At 47.6% G+C, this 14,975-nt stretch overlaps 1 protein-coding gene across 1 annotated transcript in view; it reads left to right on the forward strand.

The window, feature by feature from the left end:
- The first annotated feature begins 2,131 nt into the window (after window positions 1–2,131).
- Window positions 2,132–14,975, forward strand: part of LOC118096245 (uncharacterized) — a 39,495-nt gene continuing 26,651 nt past the window's right edge. Inside the window, 1 exon segment of the mRNA XM_035137796.3 lies at window positions 2,132–2,602. Coding sequence (XP_034993687.3) covers window positions 2,546–2,602 — 57 coding nt within the window. The 5' untranslated portion in view covers window positions 2,132–2,545.

Raw genomic sequence — 14,975 nt, forward strand, 5'->3', positions numbered from 1 at the left:
TGGAAGCCGCCCAGAGTGGCTGGGGAAACCCAGCCAGATGGGCAGGGTATAAATAATAAATTATTATTATATTATTATTATTAATTTGTGATGTTAAATTCTCGAGAATAATCTTTTGGAGAATATTCTCGAGAATATTCTACAGAAGATTATTCTCGAGAATTTAACATCACTAAGAACATCCTCCCCGGGGGAGGCCCACCTAAGACATTCTTCATCGTCTTATTCATTCCAGATGAAGAGCATTTCATTCACTCAGGCCTTTCAAGTTTGCATTTCAAAACCAACCCTGCACTGTCACTTTCAAAAATGTGGTTTTAAATAACTCTTTGTGTGCTTTTATGCTGAGTTGCACATGGTTTTATTCCGTCTCCACTGGAAGGAAAGCTTTATGCCGTTGATTTTTACTGTCTTAAGTATTATACTTTGTATTTTGTTTTCTATGTATGGTGTTTGTTTTTGCTTTCTAAACCACCTAGATTGTTTTTTGATGATCAGCCAAATGCATTTAATAAATCACTAGCCTTCCAGCTGCCATGATGTAACATGCCCTGCCCAGATCCCAGCTGAGGGATGGCGGGGGGGGGGGGGGGGAGAGAACACCCTGGTCTTTGGCAGGAGTGTTTCAGCCAGAGGGCTGCATGCCGCTGGTGGGTGAGGCGAGAGGCAAAGGTGGGCAGAGCCAGGGCAACGTCTTTTGCCTTCGTACCATGGGCTGCATTCCAGTCACGCAGTAGAGGTGTGCACGCATGTAAACACAAAGAAACACACACACCTCCACGTGCCTTTCAGCCAAGGAAAAAGCATTGCCACGGTCCAAGGATACATTTTGCACAGGCAAAAGCACTTGAGCAGGGCCAGAGGAGGGGCATGGCCTGAGGAGAGGGGAGTGTGGCTTGGAGAGAGTCGCCAAGGCTTGCATGAGATTCTTGAAGGGCTGTACTCATCCATTAGACAGGCGGTTCCTCAGCCCTGATCTAGGGGATCCCGTTGGTGGAGCAGGGAGAGTGGGTCATCGTGCACAATCATTTTGCTAAGGAGACTGATTGGTTGTCATGAAGATAATTACTGCTTGAATGCTTCTCCCTAAGTCAGTGGTTATTGACCAGAGTGCTGTGGCACCCTGGGGTGCCTTGAATGATGGCCAGGGGTGCCGGGGAAAACACTGGGCTCTGCCCCTCTTTCCTTCCCTCCCTCCTCTGATGCCCTATTTCGTCTCTGCTTCCCAAAGACTTGCACAGCTGTTTATTGCCACAGCCCTGGCTATAAGCTCCACAGGTAAATCCTCTCTTAGGGGTGGGGGTAGCTCAGAGACAAAAGGAATGTACTTGATCAAGGGAGCCATGGACTCAAAAGGTTGAAAACCTCTGCCCTAAGTGATGCTTGTGTTCCAAAGCATCTTGGTGACCTTGGTGTTGACTGCCTGGAGTTTCAATGTGTGTCGCCTCTGCAAAAGGCAACAGGCCGTGATGGTGAACAAGACTTGCAAGTCAGTGTCAGGCCGCTCGTGGCTGGGTTCAGCAGCAGAAACGGACAGATCTGTCCATTTCAGTTTCCCATTTTTCCATTTCTGCATCAGTTGGCAATTTGTTCCTTAAAAAAAAAGTTCACATGAAGTTTCGCACACTTTTTGTGCATTTTTGCAAGCAATTTCCCAGCATATAATGCAATATTGTACATTATTTGCAGTAATGTATGTATTTTTGTATAGATTTTCCCTCAATGTATACTTTTTCCACACTTTGGAGAGCTGCACTGCAAAATTGGGGGGGGGGAGTTCAACTTCCAAAGGTTCACTTCAGTTTGTGTATTTTGGTCAGAAACACAGATTAGGTTGGTTCGTATTCAAATGTGAACTGGGTGACTTTCTGCTCATTCCCTGTTCAGTGTGGAAAGTTTCCTATTTACCAACCAATTGTTCTTTTTCCTGTGCTCCCCCCCCTCCCCCACCGTCTGCTGCAGCCACAAACATGGAGTGCAGCCTCAGTGTGGTGAAATTTCCTGATGCTGATCATGATGTCACGGGAGGAGGAAAAAACCCTCCAATAATAGAAATGGCATACTGTATACTTTTAATGCAACTTACTCATAGCTTGCTGGTGTTTAGACTCGACCTTCGGAGTTGCCCAATGTCCTGGCTTCCGCTCAGGCACAATGAAGGAGTGGCTCAAGAAGGATCTGTAAGCAAACAGAGCTGGATTCCTTTATTTCCCTGTTCGGATGTGATGCAGGAAGACGGGGGAGAGAACAACTCCACAACGGTGGCTTCTGAACATTCTGCTGGCTATGAGCCCTTTCCCAGGTTCCCCCTTGGTTTATCCTGCAGGATCTCAAGGAGCCGCACTCACGGATGCCTTGCTTACAAAACCCCGTGTGCTTGCATCAACTACCAAGCCCTCCTTCCTCTGCCGAACAGCGAAGTAAGACTGTTTCGCTGATGCAGGCCTTGCCACTAAACCCTTGCTTAGGGGCAAGGGGATGTCCTCTGGAGTTCTCATAGACATCATTGTGTGTGCGGTTTGTGTGCATTACTGGATTAGAGCAAATGGGATACAAAGGAACAAAGAACAGGATGCATTGCTATCGGAGGCGGCCAAAGAAGGTAACATACATTTTGAATTACTCGGCTGGGATCTCAGATTTTGAGTTAATTGCTTTGTACAGGGTGTGTGTTACCTACAGAAGAACTCTGTGCTTCTTATAGGCATGGGGAACCTCCATGTTCAGGAGCAGCGTGCCTATAATTATTGCCCACTGTTGAAAATACAGAAGAAGAGAAGGCCATATCTTTATGTCTTGCCTGAGCCTGGTGGTTGTTGCAGACAAACTGTTGAGTTGGATGGGCTTTTGGTCTGATCCGGCAAGGCATTAGGACAACAACTGTAGCACAATGGCTAAGCTATGCTTCATAATACTCAGAAGAAGCCCTGGTGCTCTTTGCTACTTCAATGAAACATTTTGAACCCCTGAATGTGCTATATACATGATAAGTATAATTTATCACTAGAATTGGCATCATAATACTCAGAGCGAGTCCTGGTGCTCTCTGGTCCAGCTATGAACCGGGAAACCCATCATGCAAATCCTACTTCTAGCATAAATGTTACTACATAGGCTCAGATAAGCCTTCCTTGTCTCTGTTTCAGTGTTTATGGGGAAAATAATACTGGCAAGCCTTACACTGCTGTTCAGTGTTGCTGAAATAATGTACGTGAAACATTTTGAACAGACGCAGCATGTTTTATTATCCATCCACTTGGTGTTTTTTAACCTGAATTTTAGTCAGAGAAGTTGCTTTGAGATGGAAAATAAACATCATTTTGCAAGGGTTAAGAATTTAGTGGGCCAAATCCAGCTGCCCACAGTGCTAGAGGCTAGTGAACAAAGCAGATGCTTGTGGTACTTTGGCTTGTATACGATTGTGGCTAAGACACTAGGCTACGGTATGTCAATTGGAGGAGGTCCATACTTCAAAGCTCCCTTCTTCCAGAAACTCACTTTACAGTCTTAGGGCTCACCCACACTCACTTTTTGCCCCAAGTGTTCCGTGCACAAGCCTGTGCTTTCTTGGTCCATGTCTGAGTGTTTTTCCCCACCCCTGCCACTTTCCTCAAGGAAAAGCTGCTCTTTACTGCTGAATCGGAACAAGTGGCCATTCAGGTTTTTCACAGATTGCCATCTGCACTGATTCAGTTGTAATGAGTAAGCTTTTGTGAGGAAAGCAGTGCCTCCCACAAAAAAATAACACTCAGGCAGGGAGCTTTAAAGCAGAGATCTGTACCTAGAAATGGTGGAGCAAAGCTAAGTGTGCATGAGTTGTTAGAGTAGCTTTACTCTCTGCCTTGACCCCCTTCGTGTAATATGGGATTGATAGTGACCTGCTTTGTAGGAGTGTTGTAATGATTACAGCAAGGTAGTCATACACTCGAAGCCTTTTGAACACCTGGAGGTGCTATCTACATGCTAAGTATCACAGCTGGAAGGAGTTTTGCTGCTCTTTGGTCCATCAAGTCCAGGTCTCATGCCAGGTTCCTGAGGCAGTCAAGACACGGCGTGAGAGTGTTTATTGGGCAAGAGGCCTAGCAGCTTTCTTCACGCTTCCTCCCAGAAGCATTTTCATACTAATGAGAGGCCTTGAGCATTCATTGGCTGTCTGCATTAGCAGCCACCAAAGCCCATCCCATAAACAGGATGGCTTTGGAAGAGCTTTGGAGGAGGAGCTCAGGCCACCAGCAAGTGCAACTGGTGCTGGATCTCATGAGGCTTCCTAGCAATGGTGCTGCAGCCTGTGGGGTCTGTATCCCTTCAGTTGGTCATATGTACTGCAGGCATAAAGACTGAGAGTGCTGGTGAGTAACTTGGAATAGATCTCAGTGGTCACAGATTGAAATTCTATCTCCAGAGAGAGATGTGGGGAGTGTGACCCTGCTGGTTTTTCTTGGCATCTCAGAGGCTTCCAATACCACTGGCCATGGTGTCCTTTAAGGAGGTGGGGGTTGGGGGCACTGTGTCCAGAAAGCAATTGGGTCTTGGTACGATTACTCCAATTGCACCTTTATCGATATGGCCCTGGTAGGGATTGATATTACCTGGTGTCCAAACAACTCATTTACCCATTTCAGCTCTTCACTTCGCTCATTGGCTAAAAACACTGATGGATTGTGACCTGTCATTTCCATAGACACTGTGTCTCTGTGTCTCCTCCTTTCCTTTCTTCCAGGGCCCTGGATGAGAAGCACCTTTTCCATTTCTCCCCCTCAAATCATAATGGCACATATTTTGCTAGTGATCTTTCTCCGTTTCAGCAGATTCCAACTGTAGCCATGACAAGCAGAACATGTTTATTGGATTGTCCACAATTGTCCACAAGGCAATTGTGAGATTTCACAAACACAGTTCATCACCACTTGATGACTAGCAGCTGAATGTGTGAAATGCAAAGCATGGCATTTGAGGTGACGTGAGGTGATTTCTGATGGCCAAATGCCTGGCCACAGTAATTCATGTGTTACTTACTGAAAGAATGGATTACTGCATTGTGCTGCCTTCCCTTGCACTTGATCAGGCGGCTGCAGTTAGTGAAGAATGCTGCGGCACAATTGCTGACAGGCCCTGTCACATATAACACCTGTGCTCAGCATTGGTTGCTAATTTGCTGCCGGGCCAATTTCAAGGTGTTATTATTAGCATATGTAACCTTAACAACTTGGGACTAGTTTACCTACGACATCACATTATCTACCCCACATGTGCCCACTTGACCTCTTTGATTGGCAGAATCGGCACTCCTACTAGTGAAACAAAATAGCTGTTCTGCATTTGTAAAAACTTTGGAACTCCCTGTGCTCTGTTTTTGGTGCCTGCCATAAACATTCTTCTTTAAACAAGCCTACCCAGATGTATAGAAAGTTGAGTTAATTTTAATGTTTTAGTATTTTCACTTTTGTATGTTTTAAAGTAGGGTTGTAATTTTTTTCTTGATTTTCTTTTTTATGTTTATCTTGAAAGGATTTTTAAAATTAAAAAAAAATCAAGCAATGTATAATGTTTATGAAATAAAGAAAGGGAACTTATTCAACTGATGCTACAGATAATCACCAAGTGTGTGAAGCAGCCCGTTGCCAGGGTAGAAAGGAAACTCAAGTTGAGTTTGGCCAAAACTGTGTCAGGAAATGGACAAAGTCACGCCAAAGTCACGTTTTGGTATGACACCTTGATTCAAAATGGCAGCCGGCATCCAAATGTTGACAGAGTGCTGTGCCCACCTTGGAAACCCTCAGAAGGTGGTGCACTCTCCTTCATTGGGACTTTTTAAGCAGTTTGATGGCCATCTGTCATGGATGCTTTTGTTGCATTCCTGGGAGTTGACGTAGATGACCTGCCGGGTCCCTCCCAACTCTACAATTCTATGATTCTATGAATACAGCCTATGGATTCTTCTATGAAGCTTCCATGTCATTGTTGCCACCATGGCCAGAGTTGTCAGAATTGCTGCCAGTTGCATCGTCACCGGTGGCCAGACTTACTCTTGTCGCCCTGTCAGGCTGAAAGGCCAAGTGGTCCAGGTGTCAGGAGGCTGTTTCAGGAGGCCGGAAGCAATAGCAGCAGCAAGCTGACAGGACCATTGGTGGGAGAGGAGAGGGCTCCTCACTCTGACCCACTGATGGCCAGCAGGCAACAGTGCTTCTGTCAAGAGCACAGCGGTGCAGCTGGGACACTCTCCAGTGACATCAGGAGGTACCCCCTCTGATCTCCCCAATGGTCTTGTGATGACACACACCCACACCCGCGACTAAGCCCTACACTGGTCCTGTGCTGAACCTCCAGACTGAGAGTAGCCACCAGCCTGATTCTCCACACAAGCGGCAGACCATGATGTGGGTCCCATGCAAGGTGGGAATGGATCCCACCATTGATATCTGCCATCACAGCAAGCAGACTTTGAACAGGGGGAAGTAGCAGGGCATTACACCACCAACAATTTGCTCCAGAATCCCCCCTTGAGGAGCTACAGTTTCTCCAAATGTCATGTACCAATTGCAAAAACAAGCAGTTCATTGTTGTCTTGATTTTCCCAATGAAAGTCAATGGGAGGACTGAATATTTGGATTTCCAGATATTGCTCCTATGCAGGGTCTGAGGCATGGACCCTTCGAAGCAAGGCAGGGCCCGACCCAGAGCTCTGACCATGAGACTGCTGTTGTTGTTGTTGTTGTTGTTTAGTCGTGTCCGACTCTTTGTGACCCCATGGACCATAGCACGCCAGGCACTCCTGTCTTGCACTGCCTCCCATAGTTTGGTCAAACTCATGTTCGTGGCTTCAAGAACACTGTCCAACCATCTTGTCCTCTGTCGTCCCCTTCTCCTCATGCCCTCCATCTTTCCCAACATCAGGGTCTTTTCCAGGGAGTCTTCTCTTCTCATCAGGTGGCCAAAGTATTGGAGCCTCAGCTTCAGGATCTGTCCTTCCAGTGAGCACTCAGGGCTGATTTCCTTCAGAATGGAGAGGTTTGATCTTCTTGCAGTCCATGGGACTCTCAAGAGTCTCCTCCAGCACCATAATTCAAAAGCATCAATTCTTCGGCGATCAGCCTTCTTTATGGTCCAGCTCTCACTTCCATACATCACTACTGGGAAAACCATAGCTTTCACTATACGGACCTTTGTAAGCAAGGTGATGTCTCTGCTTTTTAAGATGTTGTCTAGGTTTGTCACTGCTTTTCTCCCAAGAAGCAGGCGCCTTTTAATTTCGTGACTGCTGTCACCATCTGCAGTGATCAATGAGCCCAAGAAAGTAAAATCTCTCACTGCCTCCATTTCTTCCCCTTCTATTTGCCAGGAGGTGATGGGACCAGTGGCCATGATCTTGGTTTTTTTGATGTTGAGCTTCAGACCATATTTTGCGCTCTCCTCTTTCACCCTCATTAAAAGGTTTTTTAATTCCTCCTCACTTTCTGCCATCAAGGCTGTGTCATCTGCATACCTGAGGTTGTTGATATTTCTTCCGGCAATCTTAATTCCGGCTTGGGATTCATCCCGTCCAGCTGCTATTATTATTTATTGCATTTATATCTTGCCCTTCCCAAAGGAGCCTGGGGCGGCAAGGTGGGGCCGCCTCACACATCCCCCGTTGACATTGTAAGCATAGATATTAGGAAGGAAGTGAATCCTACTGAACTCAGTGGAACTTGCTTCTCTGTAAACATTGGTAGGATTGGACTGTAAATTTTCTTTTGGCAGTGCAAGGCAAGGCTTAGATATTCTGTACAATTACTGTGATTAGAGCATTCAAAGTGTTTTGTGCAGAAATGCCCAAAGTATCATTATCCTCTTTATTCCCTATAAAGTCCTTCATCTTCCTAGGCAACACAGTGCGAGTGGAATGGATACACTAACTTTGGTTTTACTCAGTGCTGTTTTTCTAGAAAAAGAGGTGCACTGAGCTCACCTTGAACACCTCCCTTGTTCTCTTATACAGTCGTACCTCGGGTTACGAACAACTCGGGTTACGAACTGCGCAAACCCGGAAGTATTTTCGGCCGCACGTGCGCGGTTTGCGCATGCACAAAGCGTGAAAATAGCGCTTTGCGCAAGCGCAAAATGGCGGTTCAGGTTACGAACTTTTCGGGTTACGAACTGCGACCCGGAACGGATCGTGTTCGTAACCCGAGGTACTACTGTAATGGCAATGGTGCCCACCTGAGAGATGCCAGAACTGAGTTCTGGCAAGTTCCGGCTGGGAAAAAAGCCCTGGTTTTACTGGCCTTCTGGCTGTCAGGTTCATTTTTAGTTCATGACTTGTTCGTCATATTTCACTTGCACGAGTGTGAGACTTTTGAAGAGGATAAAATGTTGTCCGATACAGAAATCTAAGCTACATGACAACCAGCCTGCTTGGAAAACATTTGACTGCCGGTTACCTTTCTCCCAAAAACTCACAAGGGGAATTGCAAGGGCAGAGCTTAGGTAGTGGTGTGGAATGTGAAGTAACAAATGCAACATGTGAAACCACACCCTTTGGTTAATGAACTCCAAGAACAGGGTTTGGCTTAAACCAAAAGGCGAGTCGAGGGAGGGAGAGAAGGAAGGAGCAAGTGAGGTTTCACAGCTCCCTCCTGGCAAACAGCTATGGCCTCTGCTTCCATCATCTCTCCCTGAAGAACAAACAGCTAGAACCATCTTCAAAGTTTCGGGTTTTAACTGGTTCTGCCCTCATTCACCCATATTCAAGCAGGGTGAGACCTTAGCAACCTGTACACAACCACACACTCAAGTTCACACAAATAGCATTTGAGCTTTATAGCAAAACTACTCTATACATACTACCTCAGATCGTGTGTGTCTATGTCAGGGAGGGGGGGGTAGGGGGAGAATTCATGGTAGAGTACTGACTCATTAAGAACAATTTCCTGCAATTGAAAAGCAAGCATCCTGGGATGACTTCTAGAATCCTTCTCCCTGTAATTCTAGTTTTGGATGTGCATGCACACAATCTCCCCTGCTTGGGACTAAGGCTGCATTCACATGGCAGATTACCGTATTCTGTTTTCCTGACATTACCCTAACTGTTAATTTGTGCAGTATACTGTTATGAGTTTGAGAGGGTAGGCTCTATTCCTGAGCCCCCTTTCTAATTCTGGGACCCAACACAGATTCAATTGCCAGGCAACGATACCACTTCATTTCCAAGCACTGCAAATCCTCCAACAGCCTGCTGAAATTCTGTAACTTTTCATACCACGAATGTTCGGAGTTGTTTTTGGTCCGACTGTGGTTGTGCTATAGCAGGCATCCCCAAACTGTGGCCCTCCAGATGTTTTGGCCTACAACTCCCATGATCCCTAGCTAACAGGACCAGTGGTCGGGGATGATGGGGATTGTAGTCCAAAACATCTGGAGGGCCGAAGTTTGGAGATGCCTGTGCTATAGTCTCCCTGGACAGCAATGATGTGGTAGCATTAGGAAACCATGACAGAACAACTAAGACTGTGTCCACACCAAGACATTCATGCCGCTTCACATCCACATTCAACTCCAGTGACACATGTGGTAGAATGCACCCACAATAAACACCATTCTGGGGGCTCATTATTCCATGTCAATTTGCTGCACACTCTTCCTCTTTCCCTGTGAGAAAGAGGAGGTGCACAGCAATCAGCAAAGACCACTTTGCACAGGGTGCCCGAGGAAGGAGCTGGTGATACCATTTCTTCCTTTCCAGGAAGTCTAGGGTGAAGTGAAAGCATTGCTTCACTTGCCCTTCTCTGCACGGGACAGAGGAGGACTATGGTCTCAGTCCTTTAGCTTTGCACAAGGCTCCACAAGAGGAGCACAATCAGAGAGACTGAGATGATGGAGTAGGGATATAGCCACACACAGAAATCCCCAACCCCAGCCACTGGGGGAACAGGTGGACTAAGCCAGACTCAGCATTTTCTCCTTTTCTGGAACTTTTACATTTCCTAGGTGTCCTTGAAAAAAACTTCGAGGCTAATGTGACAGGAGAAGGGGCCAAGAGGCTTATTCTGAGTCCATGACCTGAAAGTGCATTGTAGTGCCTGTAAGTCTAAAACTTCTGCCTGCCTCCACAGTGCCTAGCAAATGGAAGATACTTTATGGAAACAGCTCCATAAAAAAAGGCATTCCATGGGGCAGAATATTGTGCTACTGGTGGTGGACTGGGGCTTGTGAGGGTGTCATGTACAATAACTGAAAAAGGAATTTGTAAATACCCATCTATGTTAAATAAAAAAGTACAAGCAAACAGGGAAGAACATAATCAAAGATACAAAACATAGGAGCAGGATAGAGGTTGTCTTTTCCAAACAGACAGAAAGCAGATAATATTAAAAAAATTAAAGTCAAATTTCACAATTTGGTGGGAGAAGAGTTTTGTATATCTGAATTTGACACATAAGAAATTAAACCCCAGCAAACAGCATATAAATGGTTGGTTATGTTCCTTCCTGCTTGTACCTTTGATTTTCCGTTAATAAAATATTTAATGAAAAATAAACACTCATTTATGAATCGTCTAGAAAAAACTCCTCAGAAAATTCATCTTTTTAAGTTTTATAGGCTAGAGGGCTTTATATACACAGGCCCGCCTCTAGGTAGACCCCCGGTGGCGCAGGGCACCATGGCGCCGGCCCGCCAGAAAGGCGCCGCGAGCTGCGCCCGCCCGCTGGCCGGCCGGTACGCCGCGCAGCTGCGCCTGTGGGAGCCGTGCTGCGTGCTGCGCCCACCCGCCCACCGCGCTGGGAAACGGGGCGGGAGGGCGCCAGAGAGATCGCGCTGTGCCTGCCCGCCTGCCCGCCGCTGCGCCCACCCGCCCACCGTGCTGGGAAACGGGGCGGGAGGGCGCCGGAGAGATCCGGCGCACCACAGCGGCAGGGGCGTTTAAGACGGCCCTGTATATACAAGTTTGGAAAGCACCTCTGGTTTTTGTTAATTAAGCAAGAAAGAAGCTGTTGTTTGTAATGACCGCTCCCCACCTCAAATGGGGGGCGCTTTTTGCACGGTCGCGTGCAGCCACCCAATCCTACCCAATCCCTGGCAGTTCAACCTGGCTTCACCTCCCCAAGGTAGGCTTAGGACCGCCCTGCACACACAATAGAGGGTGGAACTTACCTGGGAGTCCTCAGTCAGCTCCAGAGCTTCGCCCACCCTCAGTTAACGCCTTCCTTTTGCAGGTTAACCTCTTCTTTACAGGTATGCGGGTGCTGCTACCGTCATTGATGGTTGCTGTTGAAGGACCAGGAAGGAATTTCCCTGCAGTGGCAGATTTTGCCTTCCCCGTAACAAAAACGTCACAACTTTGGCGGTTTCAGGCCTTGGGCAGAATCTTTTAGTCTAACTTCCCTAAATGGGGTGGGGTGGGGTGTGAAGCGGTGACCCACGCCCCCCTGTGGTGGTGATCCCAGGGTTTCCCATTAAAGGGGTTATGTGGAAGAGAGTCACTGGCCATACGCCATTAGGTTGTCAGTGCTCTCTCCTGCATTGCGGCAAAATGGGGGCCGGGCTCTCTGCTTAAACAGACATTCTCCAGAGCCAGCCCAATCCCCACACAGTTTGGATAACCCTGATGTTCCCCGGATCCCCGGACGGGGTCTGGGAGGGATAAACGTCCAATGCCTAAGCCAAGGTCTCCCTACATCTGAAAGTTTAATAAAGTTGTGGCCAATTTTAATCCCACAACACGTTGTCATGAGTCATTATTCCTCCCGGGGGTCACCTGGGGTCAGGGTGGTGGTGGTCTCCGCCTGGCCACGCAAAAAGAACTCTGCTTTAAACTAACAGTTCAACTTTGTAAAGCTCCTTCACCTTACCCTAATTTCCAGTCACAGTGAAGCATTTTTATAATGCCTTGGATGAAGCTGAGCACACCAGCAAACAAAAAGGAAGAGTAGTAAAATCTCCGAGTGGTGATGGTGGGGTTAGATTCAGCCTTGTGCTCTCCCTTCCAGTGAAAATAAGCCCTGGGCTCTGCCACCAGCTCCATTATTTCCCCTGTTGAGCCATGTCATCATGCCCTTACAGCTGCCTGTGTTGCAAGAGGCTGTAGGAGTAATCCTTGCAGGGTCATTCTCACGCATCATCTTCCTCCAGCTGATTAACCCCTTCTTCTTCTTCTTCTTCTTCTTCTTCTTCTTCTTCTTCTTCTTCTTCTTCTTCTTCTTCTTCTTCTTCTTCTTCTTCTTCTTCTTTACAGTTGACAGGAAAGGGTGGGGGTGGGAGCCAGCCACAGCTTAAAGGAAACAGTGTGAGCTATAACATTGTAATTTACCATTGATTCCCTATTGCGTTTTATTGTTTTCTAAACTGCGTGCAAAATTAATGAAGACTATTTTTTAAAGAAATGAAATAAACAAACATTGTACAGTATGTAGAATTTCCTAAGGCTTTAGAACCGCCACCTTTTTCTTATTACCAGTGAGACTTTAAATGACCAGTGAGACTGTTTAAGAAATTAGTGTATTTTAATATTTAAGAAATTATTTATACCCTGCCCAGCCAGATGGGCAGGGTATAAATAATATTTATTTATTTATTTATTTATTTATTTATTATTATTATTATTATTATTATTATTATTATTATTATTATCATGTTTAAAATAGGCAGGTTGTAAAGTGCAGCTCCCAACCCTAGGAGGTCATACTAACTGGCACCTATGCTGCTTTGATTTAATCTCAGCTATGACCTAATAATCCAGTATTAAATCAAAGGCTTACACTTCCTTTCTGCAGAACTCTAGCTTGACTCAGCAGCAGTGGCGACAACTTCACCCAGAGCAAAGCTGGGTTTGCCAGTGCAAAAATAGTTGCGTTTAGTATCCGTTTTCTATGAAAACAATGATCTCGGTGGACCACTGTGAGGCAATATTGGGCTAGTGTTTTGGACTTGATGGAGTATTAACATCCCTTGATATTCATTTGTTTTACTCCATTTATGAAACATTTCCCATAAAGTATCTCAAATTGATGTCAGAGTTTTCCAGTTGTGTGTTTCCATGGGATTTGCTAGACAATTCTCCTTAAATCTTCTGAATGGTTAGGAAATAACTGAAGGGGGGGCGTGCCTTTGTCCCCCAACCCACCTTGCTATAAGGATGACATAATCTGTGTGAAAAGAACCATACACTACAGCACAGGTGTCAAACACAAGGCCCGGGGGCCTAATCCGGCCCGCCAGACCTCGTCATGTGGCCCGCGTAGCCGCCGCCGACACTAGCCACTGACAGTAGTTCTGGAGCCTGCGATTGGCCAAGGGTCAAAACCGGGGGCGGGGCTGCGGGCGGAGGCCGGGGCGCTGGAGCCGCGGTGACGGCCTTGGCCAGGGAATTTCAATTTCGAATGAGGCTGAGGGAGGCGGTGGCACAGCGGCCAGACGGGGAAGTGAGATGTAGGAGGAGGAGGAGGAAGCCCGCTGAGGAGGTAGGAACGCCCTACAGGCGCCGCCGGCAAAGTTGGTGCCGGGATGGAGCATCGCTGGATTTTTTTGGGGCGGGCTTTGCTGTTGTCTCCGAGAGCGAGTGAGGCGGCACTGGGGAGCCGCCGCCCACCGCTTCCCTTCCTCTCCTCGGCTGCATCCGGGAGGTGGGCGAGCGAGCAGGCGAAAGAGTGAGCCTGAGGGGGAAGTAGGCGAAGCGCAACAGCCGCTCTCTTGATGGAGCCGGGTTTCTCTTCCCTCTTCCCCCGTTTTCTCCTCATAGACACTTGGGAGGGTGCCTGGCTTTTGCTCTGCCCCCCACCCCTGAGCTGCCCTTTGGCTTCTCAGTTCCGGCGGAGCTGCTCCCCGGGGGGCGGCCGGGAGGGAGGCGGCGACGATGGCACGGGTTCCTGCTCTTCCCGCTCTGCCGCCGCCTCCTCTCAGCCCCTCGTGATGTAGGGCTCCAGATGGAGTCGCCTCGCGGTTTGAGTAGGTGGGAGGGGAAATTTTTTTTGGGGGGGAGGTTTTTAAGCCTCCTCTGCCTGCAGTCCCGGTAGGGAGAGGCGGCGGCGAAGACGACAACAGCGCGGGTGGGGGGAAGAGCAGCTCTGAGGCGAAGATGCACGTCCGCTGGGGCTGCCGCCTTCCTCCTCGGGAAATCCGCTGCCCTCCCTCAGCGTGAGGGGAAGGGACTCTGGCGCTGAGGAGGGAGGATGCAAAAGCAAAGCAGGGAGTTGGCGCTGCACCGCATGTTCCTGCCCCTCTCCAAAGCATGGGGTGGGTTGCAGCGTGTGGCATCCTGCCTAGCGGGGTTTGGGTGTGCGCAGGGCGGGAGAGGGAAGCCCTCTTTCCATCTGCAGGTTTTTAATCCCAGCAGTGGCTTTCTCCTTCCTGCCGAAGGTTTAGTTGAGCCCCCCCCCCCAAGCCGTTGATCCCCACCTTTTGTTCAAATTTCCCTCGTTTACATCCCCTCCCACACACGCGCCATGACGCAGGAATGTGATCCATGTGGGGGCGGGAATGAGCTTACATTATTACAAAAAAACAGTAATAATTGAATGCAGTGACAATAATTTATGATAATAAAGAGTGGACACATAGTCCTACAGACACAACCGGCCCTTTGAGGGTGACCAAACTGCTGATGCGGCCCCCGATGAATTTGAGTTTGACACCCCTGCACTACAGTTTTTGAATGAGAGACAGGGCTTATCTTGTCCCGCTAGGTTTTATCTGAATTGACGTTTGCTCTGATTTTAGCACTTAAAAGTGGGTTTTCTCTGTGAAAGGAGTGGGTCGAGAGGCAAGACCCAAGCTTTCTAGGCATGCGGAAGTGTGGACGGCCCCACAGAGAGCTAAGTTTGTATTCTGTAAGCTAACAGCATTTTTGAGTTGCTGGTTGCTTCTGCCTAGAGATCTGATGTGAAGCAGTGGTTGCTTAAGTAGAGCTTAAGCTCTACTTCCACCTATGCTCAACCTCTTTATTTGTAGACAAATGTTACTAAGCATCATAAACCTCAACTGACCTCTTTCCAAAGGAAACC

The sequence above is a fragment of the Zootoca vivipara genome, chromosome 5, assembly GCF_965207765.1.
Source record: "Zootoca vivipara chromosome 5, rZooViv2.hap1.1, whole genome shotgun sequence".
In the NCBI taxonomy this organism is placed as follows: domain Eukaryota; kingdom Metazoa; phylum Chordata; class Lepidosauria; order Squamata; family Lacertidae; genus Zootoca; species Zootoca vivipara.